At 43.6% G+C, this 26,788-nt stretch overlaps 3 protein-coding genes across 3 annotated transcripts in view; 2 read left to right on the top strand and 1 right to left on the bottom strand.

The window, feature by feature from the left end:
* Window positions 1-107: 107 nt before the first annotated feature.
* On the top strand, window positions 108-8,303 carry LOC100565869 (arylacetamide deacetylase-like 4). Its single transcript, XM_008124408.3, has 4 exons — window positions 108-1,936; window positions 2,742-2,958; window positions 3,358-3,421; window positions 4,609-8,303. The coding sequence occupies exons 1-4, from the start codon at window positions 1,499-1,501 to the stop codon at window positions 5,381-5,383; spliced, it is 1,494 nt and encodes a 497-aa protein (XP_008122615.3). The 5' UTR covers window positions 108-1,498; the 3' UTR covers window positions 5,384-8,303.
* A 3-nt stretch (window positions 8,304-8,306) lies between these two features.
* On the top strand, window positions 8,307-16,042 carry LOC100566071 (arylacetamide deacetylase-like 4). The gene is made up of 4 exons (XM_003230049.4): window positions 8,307-10,975; window positions 11,892-12,108; window positions 12,813-12,876; window positions 13,510-16,042. Exons 1-4 carry the CDS (start codon window positions 10,799-10,801, stop codon window positions 14,282-14,284), a joined length of 1,233 nt encoding a protein of 410 aa, XP_003230097.1. The 5' UTR covers window positions 8,307-10,798; the 3' UTR covers window positions 14,285-16,042.
* The window catches only part of rnf207 (ring finger protein 207), a 12,305-nt gene continuing 905 nt past the window's right edge, over window positions 15,389-26,788 (bottom strand). Inside the window, exons 2-18 of the mRNA XM_062965720.1 lie at window positions 26,002-26,201; window positions 24,212-24,341; window positions 23,627-23,771; window positions 23,417-23,498; window positions 23,245-23,320; window positions 22,092-22,217; window positions 21,955-22,001; window positions 20,773-20,845; window positions 20,593-20,661; window positions 20,389-20,457; window positions 19,253-19,365; window positions 18,977-19,166; window positions 17,811-17,996; window positions 17,656-17,707; window positions 16,905-17,022; window positions 16,666-16,749; window positions 15,389-15,567 (exon numbers count right to left, since the gene is read on the bottom strand). Coding sequence (XP_062821790.1) covers window positions 15,507-15,567; window positions 16,666-16,749; window positions 16,905-17,022; window positions 17,656-17,707; window positions 17,811-17,996; window positions 18,977-19,166; window positions 19,253-19,365; window positions 20,389-20,457; window positions 20,593-20,661; window positions 20,773-20,845; window positions 21,955-22,001; window positions 22,092-22,217; window positions 23,245-23,320; window positions 23,417-23,498; window positions 23,627-23,771; window positions 24,212-24,341; window positions 26,002-26,195 — 1,815 coding nt within the window. The 5' untranslated portion in view covers window positions 26,196-26,201 and the 3' untranslated portion in view covers window positions 15,389-15,506. The remainder of the gene's footprint in view (window positions 15,568-16,665; window positions 16,750-16,904; window positions 17,023-17,655; window positions 17,708-17,810; window positions 17,997-18,976; window positions 19,167-19,252; window positions 19,366-20,388; window positions 20,458-20,592; window positions 20,662-20,772; window positions 20,846-21,954; window positions 22,002-22,091; window positions 22,218-23,244; window positions 23,321-23,416; window positions 23,499-23,626; window positions 23,772-24,211; window positions 24,342-26,001; window positions 26,202-26,788) is intronic.

Genomic DNA, 26,788 nt, shown 5'->3' with positions numbered 1-26,788 from the left:
TCATCGTTGTAGTTGTTCTCACCTCGAATGCGCGAGAAATGCGCATTAGGATTGTGCAAAAGTCATGTGTGCTTCGTATTGCTTCGTATGTCGTATTATTTTGTAACATTTACTTACATATTTATATTCCACCCTTCTTTCTCACCCTGAAAGGGACTCAGGGCAGATCGCAATACACATAGACATGGCAAACATTCAATGCCATATGATATACGACATATAGACAGACACAAAGGCAATTTAACATTTTCCAGCTTCCGGTTTCATGAGGGTATGCTCGATTCCAGCCACAAGGGGGAGCTGCCACTTGTGACACTGATTCCTTGATGGAGTACTTCCTCATTCCTTTTCACATGCTGCTGGACGTTTTTATGGTGTTGTAAATTAGTTAAATTGCCCTCCCCACATAAAGCAGTTCCTAAATTTCCTACTTGACAGATAAAACTATCTTTAGGGTTGCTTAGGTCAACAGCGAGCTAGGTTATTAATGTTCGGGAGATCAATCCAACCCGGGCTTCGATCTCATGACCTCTCTCAGTCAGTGGTGATTTATTGCAGCTGGCTTCTAACCAGCTGTGCCACAGTCCACACAATGTAATGCACAATAGGACTGTGCAGAAGTCGTATTATTTTTGTAAGATCTGTACATATGAGACAATATTAAGAAACACAATTTTTTCCAGCATTTCACAGATGGGACTTCTACATTTTGGGGAATCTTATCGGGATGTCATGATAATCGAATACTTCCTGCATTTGGAAGAGCTGCAGAAGGAGAGCTTGACGGAGGTGGGGCTGAAGCATCATCTTATCAGTCATGGAAATGACTTCTGCAGATGGAGGCGGCATTGTTTCCCAAATAACGCAGAAGGAGGAAAAATCGGGTGGGGTTTTGATGATGCACTGCAATTGGCAAGGAAAGAGTGTGCTCACTTTGCCGATAATGGAGCAAAGCTGCAAACCGGTTCCTCCTCATCTGCGAAGGAAACGTTTCTGCTCCTGGTTTGAAAGTGTTATTCCGATTGGAGGAGGAATATGACTGGGAACCCTGCCTATGGCGGATTGTGGATGGACAATTGTGGTGGTGCCTTCACCATGGGCGGATTGTGGATGGATGATTGTGATGGTGCCTTCACCATGGGCATGATAGTTGTGGTGGATTGTGGATAGACTTGTGGTGTCTTCACCATGGGCATGATTGGCATGATGGATTGTGGATGGACTATTGTGGTGGTTCCTTCACTGTGGGCATGATTGGTATGGTGGATTGTGGATAGACTATTGTGTCTTCACCATGGGCATGATTGGCATGGCGGATTGTGGATGGATGGATGATTGTGGTGGTGCCTTCACCATGGGCTGCAGAAACAAGCAAACAAAGCCCACAATGGATTTGCTTCCTAGAGTTTTCCTAAGGAGAAAATAATCGGGGAAGGATGAGAGGATTTGTGACGTATCTACCTCGTTGGGGCAAGAAACACTTTGGGTCAGTGAAGTGATGCACCTCACGATGCGGCTTCTGGAGATGGATGTCCTCGTGATTCGGATCGAATCGCTTTGTCACATGCTTTGGGGGGGAGAAAGTCCTTTTATCAATGTCTTCCGTGGGTGGGAAGGGCGTCTTCCTAACGGATATCTTTCATCTCGCTTTCTTTTCCCAACCTGGGAAAGTGTCCCGAGATATTGCTCCAGCCACAGCCGCCTTGCAAGTCGGAACAGCTGCCTTCCTCCAGCTGCCGTCCTCGGCTTCGCGGCTGCAGGGATGGAAGGGCTCTCGGCACTGTGGCTGCTCCTCTACCTGAGCGTTTCTGTCCTCTGTTTCTACTTCGGGAGGGCGGTTCATTACCTTAGGACCAGGACTCACATCCCGGCGGAAATCAACCCATCAAGGAAACTCCTCGTTTTGACGGTCGGCATGCATTTCGCACGTCGATTGGTAAGCAACCTGGGTTTTTGTCACGATTCTCCTTTCCTCCTCTGTTGATTTATTTCCAACGTGAGGATTGTCCTAATTGCTTAGACGAGAAGTATGCAAAACAAGCATCACATAAGAGTCACGCCGATCAACTGGTGAGCCCAGGATCAGGAGGAACAGAGAACAAAGGGGGTTATGTCCGCACTGTAGAATTATACCACTTTGAGACCCCCTTAACTAATAATATCTGTTCCTTGTTTAATTGTGCAGTTCTTACTCTGAAAGTAGTTGTTCTATTTACTCTAGAAACTTTGTTATATTGGCCATGAATAGTAAGGGTATGCATAATTTCGAATTTAACAAATTCGATCCGAAGTACGAATTGAGAACGAAACTATGCACATCCCTAATCGATAGTAACGTGCTGTGAAATCTTAAACTTCGTTAAACTGTTCATGAATAGTAAGGATATGTATAATTTCGAATTTAACAAATTCGATCCAAAGTACGAATTGAGAACGAAACTATGCACATCCCTAATCGATAGTAACGTGCTGTGAAATCTTAAACTTTGTTATACTGGCCATGAAGAGTACAGATATGCATAATTTCGAATTTAATGAAGTACGAATTGAGAACGAAACTATACACATCCCTAATCGATAGTAACGTGCTGTGAAATCTTAAACTTCGTTATACTGGCCATGAAGAGTAAGGGTATGCATAATTTCGAATTTAACGAATTGGATCCGAAGTACGAATTGAGAACGAAACTATGCTCATCCCTAATCGATAGTAACGTGCTGTGAAATCTTCTTCTGAACAGGCGGTGTTTCTGGAAAAGGTGGGCCTCTGTCACCGTTACGAAGCCTGGAGACTCTTCTTCAAAGGCATCGCTCCGAGGAAGAGTTCGGCGCTGATCACGAAAGACCTGGATTTCGACGGGGTGAACGTGAGGGTCTACTGGCCCCGGACGCTGCCTGCTGGGAATGCGAGAGGAATGGTGGTCGTTCCCGGAGGGTTTGGGCTGTGCGGAAGTATCCGTAAGTTCTGCAAAAGGAGCCTACAACATACCGTCGTAACACTTGGGACTTTATTACGCGAGGCATTGCGTTTGGACCATCATTTTGGCGACAGTCCCTGTTACATGACAACGTGTACATCCCACCATGGGTCTGATTCCACAACATGAATCATCCGTCCCTAGCTATTAAGGAGTTAGATACCTTCGATGTCTCACAATATCACAATATTCTTGTCGCCTTTTTTCATGCAATGGGTCCATTCCACTTCTATGCCAGCATCCCAACATGAGTCACTGGTCCCTAGGTATTAATAGGTTAAATATTCCATCCCACTTCTATGCCAGGACCAACTGATTATTGAAACAGTTACGAAATGCAACAAATAATACCATCAGCGACAAATTATTTGTTTTTCAGAGGCATACGAGAGGATGAGCCGTTATATCGCCCGGGAAAGTAACACCGTGGTTGTGAACGTTGGGTAAGTCATTTCACTCGAGTTGTTTAGAAACAGGACACGTAGGATTCGGGACAAGAATTGTCACGTGCTGTTACGCCATTCTGTTTTCTGTTCCAACAAACTGTTTATATTACTATAAATGTTATACTAACAAAAGTTATAGAGTAAAATAATAAATGTAATAACAATAACTAATAGAGTAAAATAATAACTATACCAACGATGGGCAACCTTTTGCGCCTGGTGTGTCAAAATTCACCAAAAAACTTGACTTGGGTGGTGTGTCACTTTGAGAGGAAAAAAAACATAATTTCACAATATATATAGTTTAAATAACAAAAATATAGAATTGTAATATATAACTGTATTTAATAAATCAAAAACTATTGACTGCCATTATTTCCATGTACAACAATCTATGGTACCTCTTGCAGTTTCCACGCTGATTTCTCTCTATTGTAGTTTCAATGTAGTCATGAATAATATAATAATAATAATAATATAATAGTAACATAATAATATACTACAATAATAATAGAATAATAATAGAATGATATATATATATATATATTAGCTTTGCCCAGCCACGTGTTGCTGTGGCTTATGGGAATCCTTTGTTGGCCAGGTGGAATAGCAGTGAATAGCCTTGCAGTCTCAAAGCCTGGCCGTTTTCTGGAGTAGCTGGAGCTTTTTTGTTGTATGAACCTAGAGGCATGGATGATGGGTTGTGCTGCCAAGTTTAGTGTTTCTGGGATGTGTAGTTTTGTTGTTTTGTCCTAGGCCGAAATTTCATTACCCTTTTATATATATAAAATAAATGTAATGTGCATAATTCCCATGGAGTAAACAACAAAACCACTGGACCAAATCACACCAAATTTGGCCACAAAAGACATTAGTCATCCAATCAATCTGCATGCGGCAGCGTGTCAGCAAAAATGGCTAGGCGCGTCAGTGCTGACACGCGTGGCATAGGTTGGCCATCACTGATCTATACTCAAGTCTAAGCCGACCCAAATATAAGCCAACCAGGACCCTCACCCAAGTATAAGGGCTGAAAAACTTGGCTTATACTCGCGTATATACAGTATATAATGATATACTATTTTATTGTATATTTTAAGGCGCAATGTTTTTGATTGTGAGTCTCCGCATGGAACGATAAAGCGGGATAGACATAATGGGCAGCGTTGTCTTTATCGTTTCAGTTTCCGCCTCGCCCCGGAGCATCCGTGCCCGGCCCAAATCCAGGACTGTTGCGTCGCGACCGAACACTTTTTGAAGAACGCGGCGGACTACGGCGTGGACCCGGCCCGTATCAGCATCGGGGGGGAGAGCAGCGGGGCCTCGTTTTCGGCGGCCGTGTGCCAGGTCCTGGCGGGAAAGCGGCTCCTCCCAAAACTCCGGGCTCAGATCCTCTTGTACCCGTATCTCCAAGCCGTCGATTTCAACTTGCCGTCGTATCAGCAGAACGGCTCCGTTCCGCCCTTGTTTCGGAAATTCACCCTCACGCATGGCACCATGTATCTCACCGGGAAAGCCATCGACGTGGAAGGAATTATCAGTGGAAACCACATCCCGGAGGATCTGCGGGCGAAGTACAGCAAGTGGGTGAGCGCGGACCACGTCCCGGACGAGTTCAAGGCCCGGGGCTACCGGCCGGTGGAGCCCGCTCCGTTTTCCAACGAGCAGTACGAGTCGCTGAAGAAAGGCTTGGACAGTCTCTTTTCGCCGCTCCTGGCCGAAGACAACGTCATCCGCCAGCTCCCGGAGACGCTCCTCGTAACCTCGGAGTACGACATCCTCCGGGACGACGGGATTCTGTACCGGAAGCGCCTGCTCGACAACGGCGTGCCGGTCACGTGGCACCACATCGAGGACGGCGTCCACGGAATGACGTCCACCATCGACTTTGGGTTGCTCGAGTTCCCCAACGCGCGGCGTAGTTTGCAACACGTGGTGCTCTTCTTGGAAGGGTTGTAACGTTCAATAGGCCGACGGTGAGGAAGTCCGGGAAGTCCTGACGGTCCCTCCGTCGGCGTAAAAGGAACGTAGTCGGAGACGTAGTATTCGGTTAGATCCAAACATTATAACATGAAATAGAAATACCAAGACTGTCATTCTGGGGAAGTTCAATGCCAAATCCTATCACTCCTGTGTCATCTTTCTTTCCCTCATGACGTCCCAGAGGGCCACTTCACCTAGCAATAGCCAGCCCCTCACCTACTTCACAACGTCTCCTTAGCAACACAGCTCTTTGTGGCTCTTTGCTTCTCTCATATCATACAAGTGTCACTTTTCTTCCCAGGTGATGTTGTGAAGGGCCACTTCACCTAGCAATGACCAACCCAGTGACACTGTAAAGGACCACTTCACCTACTTCACAACGTCTCCTTGGCAATGCGGCTCTCTTTGTGGCACTTTGCTTCTCTCATATCATACAAGTCTCACATTTCTTCCCAGGTGATGTTGGTGAAGGGCCACTTCACCTAGCAATGACCAACTCAGTGACACTGTAAAGGGCCACTTCACCTACTTCACAACGTCTCCTTAGCAACGCGGCTCTCTTTGTGGCTCTTTGCTTCTCTCATATCGTACAAGTGTCACTTTTCTTCCCAGGTGATGTTGGTGAAGGGCCACTTCACCTAGCAATGACCAACCCAGTGACAGCGCGAAGGGCCACTTCACCTAGCTACGGCCCTTGACGTACAGGCAGGCAGATTTATTTCCATCCCACCTTGAAATCTTTTGAGTGAGAAGCAAAGCCGCTCGATAGATACGGCTCAGCAAGGTGACTGCTTGTGCTCAGCTAAGTTTGCGCAAGTGTGTTGTTGTTATAGAAACCCTTTGAAGCACGACAACATGCCTTAAGAAAGAAGAAGAAGAAGAAGAAGAAGAAGAAGAAGAAGAAGAAGAAGAAGAGAGGCCTTTGCTCGTCTCCGTTGCCTGAAACTCAGAAGGGATTGCGAGCGGGATCTCTGGAATGCGCAGCTGTGGGGTGAATAATAAATGAGTCAGGCGTCCAACGACGCTCAGTTACATCAGTTATTGCGCATGTACGGAGTGCCAGTCGTCAAGCTCTGCTCAGCGAATCTGGCGTCAGTTATTTTGCGTGTACAGAGCGCCAGAGCATCCTTACCGCTCAATACTACGCTATCATGGGCGTTGTAGTTTACACTAATGAGTACGAACTACAACTCTCATGATTGCATTGCATTGAGCAAGTGGGGTCGACCTAAACAGCCTTATCCGTTCATCTGGCATCATATTCCCATGACGAATCCTTGCGTACAAGTTATCTTCACGACCTGAGCCTCATGCAAATTTACAATGCGTTTTTCCTTGATCCACCTTGTATGTGGCAACCGGGGTTCCTCGCCCGTTTTAGTCACAACATTTTTAACTCGATGGGAGTTTGCGCCTTTCAGCTGTTGCAGCGCAATCCAAACTAGAGGCGTACTTTGAAAGTATTTGTATGTGGTCTTAGTAGCTAACAGGGCTGTGTTAAAGTCATATATGCTTTGGATGTCATTAGTATTTAATTAGATTTGTACATTGGAATCATTTGCATGTGGCCTTAGTAGTTAGTAGGGCTATGCTAAAGTCGTATGTGCTTCGGATGTCGTTAGTATTTTCAAATCATTTGCACGTGGTCTTAGTAGCTAGTAGGGCCGTTCAGAAAGTCGTATGTACTTCTGATGTCATTAGTATTTCGTTAGATTTGTACGTACGAATCATTTGCATGTCGTCTTAGTCGCTAGTAGGGCTGTGCTAAAGTTGTATGTGCTTCGGATGTCGTTAGTAGTTTCAAATCATTTGCATGTGGTCTTAGTAGCTAGTAGGGCTGTGCAGAAAGTCATGTGTGCTTCGTATGTTGTTTGTATTTTGTTAGATTCGTACATATAAATCATTTGCATGTGGTCTTAGTAGCTAGTAGGGCTGTGCAGAAAGTCGTACGTGCTTCGGATATCATCTGTATTTCGTTGGATTCATACGAATGAATCATTTTTACGTGGTCTTAGTAACTATGTGCTTCGGATGTTGTTAATATTTTGGTAGATTTGTACATGCGAATCATTTGCATGTGGTCTTAGTAGCTAGTAGGGCTGTGCAGAAAGTTATATGTGCTTCAGATGTTATTAGTATTTCGTTAGATTCGTACATACAAACCATTTGCGTGTGGTCTTAGTAGCTAGTAGGGCTGTGCAGAAAGTTGTATGTGCTTCGGATATCATTATTATTTCGTTAGATTCGTATGTACGAATCATTTGCATGTGGTCTTAGTAGCTAGTAGGGCTGTGCAGAAGGTCATGTGTGCTTCGGATGTCATTAGTATTTCATTAGATTCGTTCAAACAAATCATTTGCATGTGGTCTTAGTAGCTAGTAGGGCTGTGGAGAAAGTTGTATGTGCTTCGGATGTCGTTAGTATTTTTTTAGATTCATACATACGAATCATTTGCATGTGGTCTTAGTAGTTAGTAGGGCTGTGGAGAAAGTTGTATGTGCTTCGGATGTCGTTAGTATTTTGTTAGATTCATACATATGAATCATTTTTACGTGGTCTTAGTAACTATGTGCTTCGGATGTTGTTAATATTTTGGTAGATTCGTACATGCGAATCATTTGCATGTCGTCTTAGTAGCTAGTAGGGCTGTGCAGAAAGTTGTATGTGCTTCGGATGTCATTAGTATTTCATTAGATTCGTACAAACAAATCATTTGTATGTGGTCTTAGTAGCTAGTAGGGCTGTGGAGAAAGTCATGTGTGCTTCACATGTTGTTAGTATTTCGTTAGATTCGTACATACAAATCATTTCCATGTCGTCTTAGTAGCTAGTAGGGTTGTGCAAAAAGTCATATGTGCTTTGTATGTCATTAGTATTTCATTAGATTCGTACAAACAAATAATTTGTATGTGGTCTTAGTAGCTAGCTGTGCTGAAAGTCGTATGTGCTTTGGATGTCTTTAGTCTTTAGTAAATTATAGTTAATTATGTGCAATCACCACAACAAAAATAGTAACAAAATTTCGTTACTCTCGCCATAGTAATGAATTTTTCGCAAACTATACTTTATAAACACATTAGAAGCGAGTATCAGCGCCCCCCTAGTTTTGTACTATTTTTAATGCATCGCACATCTCTATTATCTCATCTGTCTTTAGAAACCAATTAAAAAACTGGTGACGTGGGCTCGAGGTTTTCGGGTGAGCTTCCTCCCGAGTTACAACACAGGTTTTCGGATCCAGTTTCCGTGTATTTTTCAGCTGGATCTTTATCAGGCAATCCGGTTTAAGCAGTTCCACCATTCGGCGGGGTTGGTTTGTTGTGATTTTCCCACTTGTTTGCAAACGCCCCCGAACTCGGGACACCCAACAACCGGCTTCCACGCAACACAATGAGGTGCAACCCCGGGATTTTGCAACACATTATACTATGTTATATTTGGATTATGTCCTTATAATAATTATGTTCATTATTATATTACCATAATTTGATTTGATTTAATATCATGTTATATTATAATTGTACTATATTATAATATTATTATAATATATTGCACTATATGACACGGTTTTGATTACTGGGTTATCAAGGCCGTGTCCTAATTGGTCCTCTCATAAAAACATGGAAATGCAGTGCATTATATTATATTATAATATTATAAATATATGTATATATAAAATAAAAGTATATGTACGTGTGTGGTCCACAGATAAGCTCCCACTTGCACAAAGAGCTATGTCTCCCACTACTCAGAAGACACCAATGGCTCTCTCTTCAATGACATTGCAGAAAATCCTAGATTTTCTTGTTTTCCTCCACCCCAGACACCCCAGTGTACTTACTACAGCTCCCAGTGCTCGGGAGACACCAATGGCCCTCCCTCCAATAACATTGCAGGTTATGGTGAGCACCATGAATATGTCCGGGGACCATTTCCTCCTAGATTTTTTGTTTTTCCTCCACCCCAGACACCCCAGTGTACTTACTACAGCTCCCAGTGCTCGGGAGACACCAATGGCCCTCTCTCCAATGACATTGCAGGTTATGGTGAACGCCGTGAATATGTCCAGGGACCATTTCCTCCTAGATTTTCTGTTTTTCCTCCACCCCAGACACCCCAGTGTACTTACTACAGCTCCCAGTGCTCGGGAGACACCAATGGCCCTCCCTCCAATGACATTGCAGGTTATGGTGAGCGCCGTGAATATGTCCAGGGACCATTTCCTCCTAGATTTTCTGTTTTTCCTCCACCCCAGACACCCTAGTGTACTTACTATAGCTCCCAGGGCTCAGGAGACACCAATAGCCCTCCCTCCAATGGCATTGCAGGTTATGGTGAGCACCGTGAACGTATCTAAGAGCCCGGCCAATGTCCTCCACAGACACCACACTGCCTACCACCCAAGTGAAGGCCATTTCCTCCAAAATTCTGTGTTTCCTCCACCACAGGCATCCCAGTGTTTTTGACTCTCATCATTGGTGTGGAATTTGCATGTCTCCGCCCACTGCCCCTCCCTTAACACAGTAAACAGAGGAATTGATTGGCAACTGGACACACTAGAGAGCTTTGGGGAGAACTCATGATTTATAGGAGTTGTAGGTACTGGGATGTATAGTTCACCTGCAACCTAAGGGCACTCTGCACTCCACCAGTGATGGACCTGGAACTCACTTGGCACACAGAACCTCCATGACCCACTCAACCTACTGGAGGAGTTTGAGGAGACTGACTCACCAGAGTGGGAGTTGTAGTTCACTCACAACCAGGGATCCTGTGACCTCCACCAATGATGGACCTGGACCAAACATGTCACACAGAACCCCCATGAGTAACTCAACCTACTGGAAGGGTTTGGTGGGAACTGACTCACCAGAGTGGGAGTTGTAGTTCACTCACAACCAGGGATCCTGTTATCTTCATGGATGATGGACCTGGACCAAACTTGTCACACAGAACCCCCACGAGTAACTCAACCTACTGGAGAAGTTTGAGGAGACTTGGGAGTTGTAGTCCACCCACAACCTCTACGAATGATGGGCCTGAACCAAATCCGGGAGCACGCATCGTGTTGCGTGGTGTTGTATTATCGTGGCCTTCTTCCTACCTTTTGGGGATGGTGCAACCACCACGAGCAGTCGTGATGTAACCCAAGAGATAAGGGCAATGGGTGGAAAAGTCCCTGAGCGGGACTGCGGTCCAGAATGTTGTCATTAGGACACAAATCACAAACTCCTCACTCACGAACTCACTGAGCTGCTCGTCGGGTAATTAGTGCCTTCTCCCGTGGGCGTCGCACAGGGTGTCTCTTCAAAACTTTGGGAAACCCAACCAAAGCTGAAGGACATCTCCCGGCATCTGGAGAGCTTCCTTGGTCCTCTTGCCTCCAACGGGATGGAGCTGGCCTGGAGTCTGTGGGCACTGGCTCGGTCCCTGGGGGCCTGGGCTCTCTGCGGGTTGTTTGCGCGGGCCGTGTACTACAACCTGACCAGGACTCACCTCCCCCCGGGCATCAAACAGCGCAACAGAGTCCGATGGATGACCCTCCTGATGAACGTCCTGCTGGCGCTGGTGAGTCTCCTTCCACCCGGTCCCTTGAGGGTCACGCTAATCAATCACCCATCAATACAATCATAATAATCAATTGCGCAGCTGACAAATCCCAGGATTCGTATGGCATCGTATATTTTCGTATACAAGAACTACAATTCCCATTATCCTGGGATTTGTAGTTTGCCGTGGTGGTTATGTCACTGAATGAAGTGGGGCTACAACTCCCATAATCCTGCGATTTATAGTTTGCCATGGTAGTTATGTTACTGTATGGAGTAGGACTACAACTCCCATTATCCTGGGATATGTAGTTTCCTGTGATGGTTATGTCACTGTATGGAGTAGGACTATAACTCCCATTATCCTGGGATTTATAGTTTGCCATCCTGGTTATGTCACTGTATGGAGTGGGCTACAACTCCCATTATCCTCGGATATGTAGTTTGCTGTGGTGGTTATGTCACTGTATGGAGTGGGTCTACAACTCCCATAATCCTGGGATTTATAGTTTGCCGTGGTGGTTATGTCGCTGTATGGAGTGGGACTTCAACTCCCATTATCCTGGGATTTATAGTTTGCCATCGTAGTTATGTCACTGTATGGAGTGGGACTACAACTCCCATAATCATGGGATTTATAGTTTGCCGTGGTGGTTATGTCACTGAATGGAGTGCGGCTGCAACTCCCATTATCCTGGGATTTATAGTTTACTGTGGTGGTTATGTCACTGAATGGAGTGAGATTACAACTCTCATTATTACAACTACTTTCCACCATTAAGCAGGAATAGTACTTTCAAACCAAGAACAGAACGCTTTTCCAGACTGTGTTGCGTAGTGTTGCGAGTGGATGACATGCCTTTTGGGTTGAAGGACGCTCCTCGCAGACGAAGACACTACTTTACCACTCACCGTTTCTCTGTTTCTCTGAACAGGCCTTAGGGATCGAGAAACTCGGCATCTGTAGCCGTTACAAAATCTGGCGACTAGTAATGAACGGCATCCCGCCGTTGGGAGATTCGGGGCTGGTCATTAAGGACTTGCGGTTCGATGGGGTGCCGGTGCGGATGTATCAGTCCAAATCCCGACCGTCAGAGAAGAGCAGGGCCATCGTCTACATCCCTGGAGGAGTCGGCCTGCTGGGAAGTATCTGTAAGTCTTTGGCATGTCCAACAATCTCGCTCTAGAAGAGCTTGAGATCCTATTCCGACTCTGTCTTATCTATTAGAGCTGTGCATTTTTTCGTACGTCGGATCAAATTCGTCAGATTCGTACTTACAACACGATATCAGACACTATGTAGTCTATATAGTTTATAGAGGTGTGAAATCCACTTTACACAGCCAGGGTAAAACAAATCAAGAGTCCAATTAACGTAGACAAACCGACTACTATGTAAGCCAGTTCAGGAGAAAAAAATTCAGGAATACAAACCGGAGCCAATTTTCCAAAGTTGAGCCTAATCATCAGGGGTAAAAAATGAAGCTCAAGTCCATTAAGTTAGTCCAAAATCCAGATGCTAGGTTTCAGAATACAACAATAAGGTGACAGGAACAGCAGCATGGACAACAGGATTACAGAAACAAGGTCGGGAGTAATACAGCCAAGATCGAGGACAGGAAGACCAAATTACCACTTTATCTACTGACAAAGAGTTAGCTCTTCCAGGCCCCTTTTTATCCAGAGATTTCCAGCCGTGGCTTGTTTCAGCAAACCTTCCCTTCACAGAAAATTCCCGAAAGCTGTAATGCTTTCCTTGACGTCAGCAACCCATTCCTCTGGAAATACCCTGGGATTCAAGCGTTTGTGGGTTTAGGAGTTTAGGAAGTAATCTGGCTGTTTTCTTTATATTTTAGCGGCGTATGAAAGAGTGTGTCGCTACATCGCCCGAGAAAGCGGGTTCGTGGTGGTGAGCGTTGGGTAAGTGGCGTTATGTCTACCTTCGCTGTTTTTGGAAACCGAATTGAATCAATCAACTCTACGGCCCAGCATTTTATTTCCTGAGTAGATAATAGGGTTGTGCACTGATCCATTTATCAACACGGGTTTTGGATCTTTCAGATTTTTTTGCCAACCACAACGCCACAGGCTCCTAGAAGAGGGTTCTGGGAATTGTAGTCGCTGCTGGTTGTGTCCATTCTCGTCCAATTAGAGATCACTGCCGGTTGTGTCCATTTTGTACAATTTCATTCAACTCGCACATGATATTTATGACACATTCCCCCTCTTGGTTCATAATTCCATCTATAAATCGATTGCAACCTCATTGTTTTTAATTCAATGTTTTAGTACCGCGTTGCGTTTTTTCAGCTGCTGTGTATATATTATTATTGGTTTTTATTATTGTTCTTTGATGTTTCATATTTTATTTTATCATTGTTTTGTATCTGATTTTGCTGTGAGCCGCCCCGAGTCCCCTTCGGGGGAGATGGAGGCGGGATATAAATAAACATTATTATTATTATTATTATTATTATTATTATTATTATTATTATTACGCAGATATTGTAAAGTAGCTTCTGGTTTCAGTTCGTGTTCTCACTTTGGTTCTAGGTATCGTTTGGCTCCTGAGCATCTCTATCCGGTCCCGTTGCTCGACTGCTGCACGGCCGTGATCCACTTCTTGAAGCATGCGGCGGATTACGGAGTCGATCCCGACCACGTCACCGTCGGAGGGGACAGCAGCGGAGGGACGTTCGCCACGGCAGTCTGCCAGCGTCTGACGGCGAGGAAAGACCTCCCGCGGATCCGAGCGCAGGCCCTGCTCTACCCGTTCCTCCAAGCTGTGGACTTCAACTTGCCTTCTTACCAGCAAAACTGCTCCATCCCGCCGTTGTTCAAGAAAAGGGCGGTGAAGCTCGGCTTAATGTACCTGATGGGGACGAGCGAGCACGTGGGCTATCTCATGAAGAACGCTCACATGACCCGGGATTTGCAGGCAAAGTACCAGAAATGGATCAGCGCGGACCACATCCCGGACGAATTCAAGGCCCGGGGCTACGTCCCGGCGGAGCCTTCTCCGTTTTGTGAGGCTCTCCCCCCGTTCTGCACGAAGGGCCTCGACCCCATGTTTTCCCCGCTTTTAGCCGAAGACGAGACTCTCCGGCAGCTCCCGGAGGCGTTCCTATTGACCTGCGAATACGACGTCGTCCGAGACGACGGGCTGCTGTACAAGAAACGGCTCGAGGACAACGGCGTGCCGGTCACGTGGTGTCATGTGAAGGACGGATTCCACGGCATCGCGTTCTTTGTTGACTACGGCCCGTTTGATTTGCAAATCTCGCGCAGTACTTTGAATCACTTAATACAGTTCTTGGAAGATTTATAGAGACAGAACAAGTGCCTTTCGAGCAATACCATTGCCGCGGTATCGGTAACCAAAGCTCCGTAAAAAATCTTTTCATTCTCTGTCATCGTGTAGATGTCGATATTCAGTTGTCAGGTAGACGTAGACCAAAGCAGACAGTTATTGCAGCAACGTGGGCGAGAGAGACCGGGATTAGCTTAATTATATGCGAGCAGCATAATTATTATTATTATGGTATTTCAACCTCACAGTTTCTTTTCCTACCGGTTTTTGTAGTAATTAGTAGTTTCTTCTGACGCCCGCTAAGCCGTTTTTGGATTTTTGGAAACCACCGTTTACACCCCATCCAAGCCTTGGAGCCTTTTCTGATATCCGGGTTGTGTCCACATCATTTTGTGTTGTTATCCCATCGACACGATTTCTGATATCCGGGTTGTGTCCGCACCATTTTGTGCCGTTATCCCATCGACACAATTTCGATTGAAGATTTCGACACATCGATCACTGAGTAGTAGAAGCGTGCAAAATTTCGATCAAAGATGTACCAATACAATCACTGAATAGTAGAGGTGTGCAAAACACCCCAAATCTGCTTCGGTTGCATTTACACAAACCGGGCAACACCCCATTTTTGTTTCTAAAGTGTTTTACAAAATTCGTAAGCAACGCGTTCGATAATACAAAATTCCGAAAATTTCGTTATTGTTTCATTTCGTTATTCGCCCACTCGTGCCGGTGAATTGTACTTCCTCATGTTCTTCGCACGCCGCCAGAAGTTTTTTATGGCATCATAAATGAAGTTAAATTGGCCTCCACACATTAAGCGGTACCTAGAATAATCCACTTATAGACACAGCTGTTTTTGAGCTGTTTAGGTGGGCAGCAAGCTAGGCTATTAATGGTCAAGAGCTCAACCCCAACCCGGGCTTCGAACCAACAACCTCTCTGTCAGCAGTGATTTATTGCTGCTGGCTACTAACCAGCTGCGCCACAGCCCGGCCCAAAAAATCATTAAAAAATCATTAATTTTTTTTCAAGTACGATTTGTATTATTCACATATCGCTTTACTGTGCTTATTCTTCCCAATCGTACAAGAAATAATGTTGGAAGTCCCACGCTTGGGAGAGAGAACACCTCCGTATATGTATATTATATTATTATTACACTATATCAAAATTTGAAAAGAAATATCTGTTCCTGAATCGGTTGAGACTTGATGGAGTATTCATTGAAAAACTGTCTTCAGCTCGGGAGCGACTCCGCTTCCTCTTTGCCTTCTTTGGCCTCTTTGTTGGCATCGTCCCTTTTGAGAAGAGAGAAGAGAGGGAAGCGGATAAGTATTTCTTCTCATCCTTTTCTCGTTGTTTCCTTCCCCCTTTCTTTCTCCCTTTCTTCTCTTCCCTCTCTCTCCGGTTCTTATTTCCCCAGCATTAAAATACTAAAACTCAATCAAAAGTGAGAAGTAAAGTAATCAAAAAGTATTGGAGAACAATCCATATGGAATGCAAATATTTTTTTAAAAAAAAATGATTGTAAACCAGAATATTATTTATTAGCATTATATAACTTTTAAGAAGGGAGAGATACGATTTCACAGAAAGAAAAAGATAATAAGAAGCAAATCTTTACTTATGTTGTAACTGCAGCCAGAAGAGTATTAGCGAGAAATTGGAAAGGGAGGGAAAGCCCTACTAAAGAATTGTGGTTAGAGAAGCTAATGGACATTGAAAATATGGACAGACTGACTTTTTTGATTAAAAAATCTACATTATATTTACTCCTTTTTCTTTTTCTTTCTTTTCTCTTTCTTACCCCTCTCTCCCTCCCCCCCCCACCTTAAATATCCATATCCCCCCCTCACTTCTTCCCCTTAGGTTATGTCTATGTATCACTGCAAAACTTTATTATATATATAAAGAGTGATGGCATCACGGCGATGCACAAAACAACAAAACTACAGGCCCCCCAACCTCGAAATTTGACGACACAACCCATCATCCACGCCTCTAGGTTGATACAACAAAAAGAAAAGAAAAATAAAGTCCTAATTAGAGAGAGAGGAATAATTGCTTTTATCCAATTGCTGCCAGTTATTGGGCTAAGCTCCTCCAACTTGGTCTCCTAGCAACCCAATAAAAAATAATAAAAAACACTAAAAAATAATAAAAAACACTAAAAAATTAATACAATAAAATACCATAATAACAAAAAATAACTAAAAATTATACAAGAAAATAATAAAATATAATAAATAAAAAGATAACTTACAATAAAATTAATTTAAAAAATACAAATAACGTCAAATAAAAATGACACAACACTTTTTAACCAATACCACCACCACTTTGCCACAGCAACGCGTGGCCGGGCACAGCTAGTATATATATGAAGTGAACCATACCTCAGTGGGGTCTCTGCAGCCCCTTCAATGGAGGATTTGAGGAGGATTTCGGGGGTCTCCTCTTTCTCCTTGGCTTCCTGCAGCCTGAATGGAAAGGAAGATTGGTTGGGGGTCTCTTCCCAATCCCACCCAAGACCTCCCCACTGGTGGCCGTCCAGACTCCACGGCAAGGCCTCCACCAGACTCCAAGGCAGTCGGAAGGGACCCCCAAGGCCATCCAGTCCAACCCCGTTCCTGACCTGGGCTCCAGGCGCTCCTTGACCTTGGCGATGGAGCGGACGTAAGGGGCGATCTGCTTGGTGATGGTGGTCAAGGAGCCGTTCTCCTGCTTGAGCTGCAGCAGGTCATGGAGCTGGGCTGCCCGAGGAGAGTGAAAGAAAGAGGAGAAGGAGAAAGGAAATGAGGGAAGAAGGAAATAAGGGAGGAAGGTGGGGCAGAAGAAATTTATTTTATTTATTATTTACAGTATTTCTATTCCGCCCTTCTTTCTCACCCCGAAGGGGACTCAGGGCGGATTACAATGAACACATATATGGCAAACATTCAATGCCAACAGACAAACAACATACATTAGACAGACTCAGAGGCATTTTTAACATTTTTCCAGCTTCACGATTCCGGCCACAGGGGGAGCTGTTGCTTCACCGTCCAGAAGTGGCTGTACTTCCTCATTCCTTTCCTCGTGTTTTGCTGGCAGTTTTATGGTCTTGTAAATTAGCCTCCTGCATAAAGCGTCCCTAAATTTCCCTAATTGACAGGTGCAACTGTCTTTCGGGGCTGCATAGGTCAACAGCAAGCCGGGGCTATGAATGGTCGAAGGCTTAACCCGACCCGGGCTTCGAACTCATGACCTCTCGGACAGTAGTGATTTATAGCAGCTGGTTACTAGCCAGCTGCGCCACAGCCCGGCCCCAGAAAGGAAAGGAAGGAAGGAAAGAGAGTGAAGAGGAAGGGAAGGAAGGAACGGAATGCTAGGACTTCTCTGCTGACCTTCGTAGATTTCTTGCTCATTGGCCACTCGCTGGTAGGTCTCCTCCCAGGTCTGCAAGGCAAAGGACCGAGTCATCTCTCGTTCTTAATGGCCATCCCGACTGTGCCTGGGAGGAGTGGTCTGGATGCCCTCTAGGCGCCCCCTCCCTCCTTACCTCCTCGAAGAGGCTGCGCATCATCTCCACGGCGGAGTACTGGGAGGCGATGTGGACGTCGGCCTGGAGGGAGCGTTGGAGGATGTGGGCCACCTGCTCGGTGCGGACGAGAGAGTGGTGCTTGGTGAGGTCGCGGTGCAGCTCTTGCACCTGGTCCTTCAGGCCCTGGACCTCCGCCTGCAGCGCCTGTGGGGCGAGACATCCACCCCAAGGGTGTAAGATCCCCAAATGGAGAGGCTCCCATCCTGGACCCGGTGGATCGCCTTCTCAACGTGGACTTCCACCTCGCAAAACGTGCAGGAAGACCTTCCTCTATGCAGATGACACTGCACTACTTTCAAGAACACCTACTGGCCTAAAAGAGTGTTGATGGGCATAAAATCACTAGCGTTGTCTGACATGATGGTTGTCAGAATGGTTTGGCATTTCTGTGTTCTCAACACATGGCACACACAACACAGAGATGGAGGGAAGGACAGAAGGAAGGAAGGAAGGAGGGAAAGGAGGAGAGGAGGAGGAGATACCACATGGCACACACAACACACAGAAGGAACGAAGGAATGAGGGAAAGGAAAGGAGGAGGAGATATTGTTGGATTATGGTTGTATGTGTATGAAATGTAAATCAAGTGTTTTTCTGCTGTTAGGCAAGAGTGTGTGTTTCAGTAATGAAACCGTTAACAGCAGGCTAGTTTTGACTGACAGCCTGTTGTGATTGCTATGACCTATCAGACCTATCAGGAGGTCGGGAACTTCCTTCGGACTGAGGAATGTTCTTATCTCTGAGTGAGTTGAACTGTGCTTGCCGAGTGAAGAGGCTGTAAAGAGAATGGCTTTTGCTGTGCTTTGTAAATATGTAGGTATTGAAATAAAAGTTTGGACTTCAGACTACACATGTCTTAGGAGTCTAACATTGGAGAAGAATTGGTGAGGCGGTCGATTCACCAATTCGTCAGGGTGCTGGTGTGCAGATGATTGATGGAGCTTGAAGAAACCCACCCAGCGCTCACTCTGAGACTCCACGCTGACAGATATCACATGGCACGCACAACACAGAGAAGAAGGAAGGAAAGAAGGAATTTGACACGACTTACAAGGACTAACGAAAAACATGCACAAGCCTAATATATATGCCTGCATGTACAAATTCCCACCTTCCTCCCTTACCCGGTATCGGTCCTCGTAGCTGCGGCAATGCCGGGCGAAGGCGGTCTCGGCCCCTTCGGCGAGAAGGACCTTGGTGCTGATGTAGCGGTGCAAGGTGGGCTTCCGCACCAAGGACATCACGCTCCCGCAAGCAGAGGAGGCGCCACAGCCAGGAACCAGGAGGGTCTTGGAGCAAGGACCCCCCGACATCCTGCAAGCAAAGATATCATTCACATACAGTCTTCGGGAGCAAAAATATCCCAGGGGGTGGACTGGATGCCCTTCCAATGGGCTTACATGTTGCTGCTGCCCATTCCGGATCCACTATTGACCCCGACCGAGAGCCTCGGTGCCAGGAGAAGGAGCGGCTCCAAACAGCGGGAAAACTCCGCCCGGTATTCCGTGTTGATCTATCAATAACAACACGTACAACACAATGGAACCAAAACTGAAAAAATTGAAATATAATAGTGTATAATTGAGGTCACGAAGAGTCGGAGACAACTCAACGATTGAGCATCGGCAATTGTAATAATATAATACAATTATAATGTAATATAATAATATAATATAATGATACATATAATTAATAAAATAATATTATAGTATATACATATAATTATATAATACAATTAATATAATAATAAATATAATATAATAATATATTAATACATATAATTAAATAATAGTACACTCTTATAGTATATACAGTAGAGTCTCACTTATCCAACACTCGCTTATCCAACGTTCTGGATTATCCAACGCATTTTTGTAGTCAATGTTTTCAATATATCGTGATATTTTGGTGCTAAATTCGTAAAAACAGTAATTACTACATAGCATTAATGTCTAATGAACTACTTTTTCTGTCAAATTTGTTGTATAACATGATGTTTTGGTGCTTAATTTGTCAAATCGTAACCTATTTTGATGTTTAATAGGCTTTTTCTTAATCTCTCCTTATTATCCAACATATTCGCTTATCCAACATTCTGCCGGCCCGTTTATGTTGGATAAGTGAGACTCTACTGTAATATAATAAAATTATAATGTAATATAATAATAAATATAATATAATGATACATATAATTAATAAAATAATATTATAGTACATACATATAATTATATAATACAATTAATATAATAAATATAATATAATATAATAATACATATAATTGAATGATAGTACACTCTTATAGTATATAATTATAAAAATATACTATAATAAATATAATAATATAATATAATCGCATATAATTATAATAATATATTATATAATGTAATTTAAGCTACGCAAACGACACCGTACTAAGGTCAAAAACTAGCAAAGGCTCGGAATAGTTACTGAAGAGAATTGAAGCAGAAATACGAAGGCAGGGTTATAATTAAACACTAAGATAACACAACCCAAGTACAAAAACGTGGTTATTCACCTTGCTGGTCTGCGACGGGCGCAACCGGTGGGGCAGTTTGACGATCTTCTGCAATCTCTCCATCAATTGCTAGGGAAACAAAGTGGTTATCATCATCATCATCATCATCATAGATAGAAACATGAAACTGACATTAATAAATTTCATAATAAATTATTATTAGTGTTATTATTACTATTATTAATTAAGAAACGCCCAACGTACGTAGCCCAGGTCCAGGAATTCAGCCTTGTTGGCCAGGCTGAGGAAAGCAGAGCAGGTGACCAGGTGGACCTTGGAAAGAAAGAACGAGAAAGAAGGAAGTCCCATAGATTTTGTATTTCTGAAAACCATATAGACCGTATGGTATATTATATATATAGGCAAGCATGCAGTCGTGTATACCTGCAAAGTGGGCAGCAGAGAGGCCAAGTGGGCCAGCTGCTCCTTGAAGGCCTTCTCCTTCTCTTCATATTGACTGCCAACACAAAAGAGAAATATAATATATTTATATTATATATGTATAATAATAATAGGTCCAGGTCCCTATCTATGGTCTTGTGAGACTGTCTAGATGCCCTTTGGGGTTCCCTTCCCTTATCTATAATATTAGGAGACCATCTAGATGCCCTTTGAGGGTCTCTTTCCTCATTTATGGTCCCATGAGACCGTCTAGATGCCCTTTGGGGGTCCCTTCCCTTATCTATAATATTAGGAGATCATCTAGATGCCCTTTGGAGGTCTCTTTCCTCATTTATGGTCCCATGAGACCGTCTAGATGCCCTTTGGGGGTCCCTTTCCTTATCTATGGTCTTAGGAGAACGTCTAGATGGTCTTTGGAGGTCTCTTTCCTTATCTATGGTCTTAGGAGAACGTCTAGATGCCCTTTGGGGGTCCCTTTCCTTATCTATGGTCTTAGGAGACCGTCTAGATGGTCTTTGGAGGTCCCTTTCCTTATCTATGGTCTTAGGAGACCGTCTAGATGCCCTTTGGAGGTATCTTTCCTTATCTATGGTCTTAGGAGACCATCTAGACGTTCTTTGGAGGGCTCCTTATCTATGGTCTTAGGAGAACATCTAGATGGTCTTTGGAGGTCTCTTTCCTTATCTATGGTCTTAGGAGAACGTCTAGATGGTCTTTGGAGGTCTCTTTCCTTATCTATGGCCTTAGGAGACCGTCTAGATGGTCTTTGGAGGTCTCTTTCCTTACCTATGGTCTTAGGAGACCATCTAGACGTTCTTTGGAGGTCTCCTTCCTTTCCTATGGTCTTAGGAGAACATCTAGATGCCCTTTGGGGGTCTCTTTCCTTATCTATGGTCTTAGGAGAACATCTAGATGCCCTTTGGGGGTCCCTTTCCTTATCTATGGTCTTAGGAGAACGTCTAGATGCCCTTTGGGGGTCTCTTTCCTTATCTATGGTCTTAGGAGACCATCTAGACGTTCTTTGGAGGTCTCCTTCCTTTGCTATGGTCTTAGGAGATCGTCTAGATGGTTTTTATAGATATCGTTCCTTACCTAGAGTCTTATGAGACCGTCTAGATGCCCTTTGGGAGTCCCTCCCCTAATCAACACATATATATCTCCTACCTCTGGACCACCTTCAACAGCATTTTCTTCCTCTCGGCCAACTTCTCCTGGAGGAAGAAGGGAAAGGAAGGAAACAATCATGGAAAACAACAACAACAACGATGTAAGGAAAGCATGGGAGAAGCCCGCCCACCCACCTGCATGCTGCTGAAGAGGGAGTTGATGGCGCTCTCTTCCTCGTCCGCGCTGTTGCGCACCTCCTCGATCATGGCCTTCAGGAGGACGATGGCCTCTCTCGTTGACGTCTGGAGCTCCTTCACGGCCTGCGAAATACGCAATTTTCACATATACCGCCCTCTTGTGGCCGCACCTGAGCATTGCATGCATACAAACCTAGAAACTAATCATTTCTATGCTGCCCCCTTGTGGTTACATCTGAGCATTGCATTCATCTATATAACTAGAATCTGATTCTTTCTATCTCTATGCTGCCCTCCTGTGGCCGCATCTGAGAATTGTGTCCATATATATACCTACTAGCTTTGCCCAGCCACGCGTTGCTGTGGCTTATGGGAATCCTTTGTTGGCCAGGTGGAATAGCAGTGAATAGCCTTGCAGTCTCAGAGCCTGGCCATTTTCTGGAGTAGCTGGAGCTTTTTGTTGCATGAACGTAGAGGCATGGATGAGGGGTTGTGCTGCCAAGTTTAGTGTTTCTGGGATGTGTAGTTTTGTTGTTTTGCCCTACGCCGAAATTTCATTCCCCTTTTATATATATAGATAGAGCTGATTCTTTCTACCTCTATGCCGCCCTCTTGTGGTGACATCTAAGAATTGCATTAATATATATCTATATATATATATATAAAAGAGTGATGGCATCACGGCAACCCACAAAACAACAAAACTACAGGTCCCCCAACCTCGAAATTTGACAACACAACCCATCATCCACGCCTCTAGGTTGATACAACAAAAAGAAAAGAAAAATAAAGTCCTAATTAGAGAGAGAGGAATAATTGCTTTTATCCAATTGCTGCCAGTTGGAAGGCTAAGCTCCTCCAACTTGGTCTCCTAGCAACCCAATAAAAAAAAACCACTAAAAATTAATACAATTAAATACTATAATAACAGAAAATAACTAAAAATAATACAAGAAAATAATAAAATATAATAAATAAAAAGATAACTTACAATAAAATTAATTAAAAAATGCAAATAAAGTCAAATAAAAATTACACAACAATTTTTAACCAATACCACCACCACTTTGCCACAGCAACGCGTGGCCGGGCACAGCTAGTGTGTATATATATATATATATATATATATATATATATATATCATGCCCACCATGACGGCTTGATCCAGCTTTTCACACCCTTGCATGTAGGCCGTCTCGATGTCAATGCAGTGCGCCCGGCTTTCCCTTTAAGAATACAGAAAGGAAGGGGGAAATTAGCGTGGTCTAGATGACCCTTGGCATTGAAAACTCCACATCCCCCTCCAGTGTGTAGATACTCACACCGGCATGTCGCGGAAGCAGTTAATGCACAGCATGGACTTCTTCTCGGTCGAGAACATGATGTAGAGCTCCTCGTGGAGGGCTAGGAGAAGACAACAACAACAACAACGTTATTTTTGGATTTTAGACCGTCAAATTCCTAATAAGGAAATTAAGTGGAGGAGGAAGAGGAAAGGTAGAAGTAGAAAGTAGAAGAAGAGTCCTGCTCACGGCACTTCTTGTGGATGTCCTTGGTGCGCTTGGCCAGGGAGACGATTTCATGCCGGGCGAACATCCGGGCCCGGTGGGTCTCTTCGCGGCACTTGGCGCACAGCGGTTGGTTGCAGGTGTTGCAGTAATACATGCCGTCCAGATCCTTGGAAACAACAACAACAACGAGTCCTACACAAGGAGATACTTTCCCTTTCCCAAAGTGTACCAGATCCACGAGGAATGCAGCACTTCTAAGTCTGAACGAGTCAAACTTTAAAAATTCACCAAAAATCCATGGATCCGTCAAATGTCATGAAATTTGGTGGGCTAACATGGATACGTGTGTCCTACCACCGTAGCGAGTTTCATCGGGATATCTCAAAATACGAGGGAGAGAGAAGCCAAGGAAGTTTCCCCACCGCCCGTGACGTCTTCCCTACTGCGCATGTGCCTACAAAGCTTCGGAAGTTTCGTAAAGTTTCGAATTTTTTACGAAAAATTTCGGAAAGGACTTTAGAAACGAAGCTCGAGCACCCCCTACTTTTGAACCATTTTTAGTGCCTACTAGTTATTATAACACCCAGTAGTGGAGACTGGGCTTACTGGGTTGGTGCTTTGCAGGTCGCAATTGGCGCACTGGGCTTCCTCCTCGCAATCCCCAGAGCTGTCCACAAGGAACTTCAGGAGACGATCCTCCGGTGGCAATCCGGTCCCTTTCACCACGGACGGGTGGCTGCGAGAGAGTATTTATTACTGTTATTTATTGCTTTATTATTATTTTATTATGACACAGCAAACAAGATAGATATGCTGGATTTCGTATCACAAAATCACAAGTCGAACACTTCCCAAGTGTGTTGTTATTATTATTATTATTATTATTATTATTATTATTATTGTTATTTCACAATGCGATATTATAATAATGTGTTATAATAATATAATTATAATATTATAATAATGTAATACTATTATAATATATTATAATATAATATAATATAATAAATATAAAATTATGTAATAATTTTGATGTCCCTCCTTCCCGCAGAAACAAGGTTTTGGCAGTTTAATCAACTTTCTCCATGTTTTTTTTTTTTTTTATAGGAAACAATGACATTTATATTCGGGGAACACAAATCATTCTCTGGATTCATGAAATCGGATCCCTGTTGCCGGGCAGAACGCTTCTCCTTTTAGCTCCTCTGTTTGTGTTGACGTGGGACTCGGTCCAAATGTGGGGCACAAAGCAGGTAGGGCTCCATATGATAATAATAACAATAATAAGAATAATAATATTTGCAGATGATATAATAATAATAATTGCAGATAATAATATTATTTGCAGGTAATAATAATAATAATAATAATAATAATAATAATAATAATAATAATTGCAGATAATAATATTTGCAGATAATAATATTAATAATATTAATATATTATCTCCCCTAGGGCTCGAGGCGGCTTACAAAAACAGGCTAAAATAAAAAAAAAATTAAAAATAGCAGTAACAGAAATCAAAAGCCTGCCGAAACAGGTGTATCCTTCTATAATACTATTTGCAGATAATAATATTTGCAGATAATACTATTTGCAGATAATAATATTTGCAGACAATAATAATATTTGCAGATAATATTTGCAGATAATACTAATATTTGCAGATACTAATATTAATAATAATATTTGCAGATAATAATATTTGCAGATAATATTTGCAGATAATAATTGCAGATGATAATATTTGCAGATAATAATAATAGTAATAATAATATTTGCAGATAATAATAATAGTAATAATAATATTTGCAGATAATAATATTTGCAGATAATAATAATACTATTTGCAGATAATAATAATATTTGCAGATAATAATATTTGCAGATAATATTTGCAGATGATAATATTTGCAGATAATAATAATACTATTTGTAGATAATAATATTTGCATACAGTAATAATAATATTTGCAGATAATAATAATACTATTTGTAGATAATAATATTTGCAGATAATAATAATATTTGGTGATAATAATAATAATACTATTTGCAGATGATAATAATAATAATAATAATAATAATAATAATATTTGCAGATAATAATGATGATGATGATGATGATGATGTCCGACGTGTGATCCAATACAACAACCAGCATAGGGACCTTGTTTGCCGTGTAGTCATCTTGTTGTGTCTCAAATAATAATAGAGTCCTAGATTTGAGGCACCCAAAGGCCATCTAGCTCAACCCCGTGATCCTTCCAGGCGGGAGGGCAACAACCGATCCCTCCCGACAGATGACCCTCCGACCCCATAGAGAGATATGAACGCCAGATTCAGGAGGCCATCTAGACGGTCCCGGTGATCCCTCCCGGCAGAGGCCCGCTCACCCGCAGAGGGGGCAGGGGAGCCTCCCGGCCACGGCCCGTCCCCGGAGGCAGGAGGCGCAGAAGTGGTGGTAGCAGTCGAGGAGGCAGGGCTGGGCGTAGGGCTGGCGGCAGAGGAAGCACACCAGCGGGTGCACCGAGGCACGGGCCTCCTCCGCCTCCCACAGGCGCCCCTCGAACAGCGGGGCCCCCGACATCGGCCCCTGGAAGAGAGAGACCCCCGTCAGGACCCCATCCGTCCATCCATCCATCCATCTATGGGAACCACTGATCTATCTCTATGTCCATCCATCCATCCATCTATGCATCTCTCCATCCATCTGTCTGTCTGTCCATCCATCCATCCGTTTATCCATCCATCCATCTATCTATCTATCCATCTATCCATCTGTCAATCCGTCCATCCATCCATCCATCTATGGGAACCACTGATCTATCTCTATGTCCATCCATCCATCTATGCATCTCTCCATCCATCTGTCTGTCTGTCCATCCATCCATTTATCCATCCATCCATCTATCTATCTATACATCTATCCATCTGTCAATCTGTCTGTCTGTCCATCCATCCATCCATCCATCCATTTATCCATCCATCCATCTATACATCTATCCGTCTGTCAATCCATCCATCTATCCATCCGTCTGTCTGTCTGTCCGTCCATCCATCCATCCATTTATCCATCCATCCATCTATACATCTATCCGTCTGTCAATCCGTCCATCTATCCATCCATCTGTCTGTCTGTCCGTCCATCCATCCATCCATTTATCCATCCATCCATCTATA

The sequence above is a fragment of the Anolis carolinensis genome, unplaced genomic scaffold, assembly GCF_035594765.1.
Source record: "Anolis carolinensis isolate JA03-04 unplaced genomic scaffold, rAnoCar3.1.pri scaffold_15, whole genome shotgun sequence".
Lineage (NCBI taxonomy): Eukaryota > Metazoa > Chordata > Lepidosauria > Squamata > Dactyloidae > Anolis > Anolis carolinensis.
Note: the sequence above shows the minus strand (reverse complement) of the source record. Positions and strands in the feature narration are given on the sequence as shown.

What these genes read in the sequence shown, in the direction of transcription:
- LOC100565869 (XM_008124408.3), top strand. Translation starts at nt 1,499, where the DNA reads ATGCACCTCACGATGCGGCTTCTGGAGATGGATGTCCTCGTGATTCGG. An exon ending in TGCATTTCGCACGTCGATTG is followed by an intron (nt 1,937 to 2,741) that starts GTAAGCAACCTG and finishes TCTTCTGAACAG; the next exon opens with GCGGTGTTTCTGGAAAAGGT. An exon ending in ACCGTGGTTGTGAACGTTGG is followed by an intron (nt 3,422 to 4,608) that starts GTAAGTCATTTC and finishes TTATCGTTTCAG; the next exon opens with TTTCCGCCTCGCCCCGGAGC.
- LOC100566071 (XM_003230049.4), top strand. Translation starts at nt 10,799, where the DNA reads ATGGAGCTGGCCTGGAGTCTGTGGGCACTGGCTCGGTCCCTGGGGGCC. An exon ending in TGAACGTCCTGCTGGCGCTG is followed by an intron (nt 10,976 to 11,891) that starts GTGAGTCTCCTT and finishes TTCTCTGAACAG; the next exon opens with GCCTTAGGGATCGAGAAACT. An exon ending in CGGCCTGCTGGGAAGTATCT is followed by an intron (nt 12,109 to 12,812) that starts GTAAGTCTTTGG and finishes TTTATATTTTAG; the next exon opens with CGGCGTATGAAAGAGTGTGT.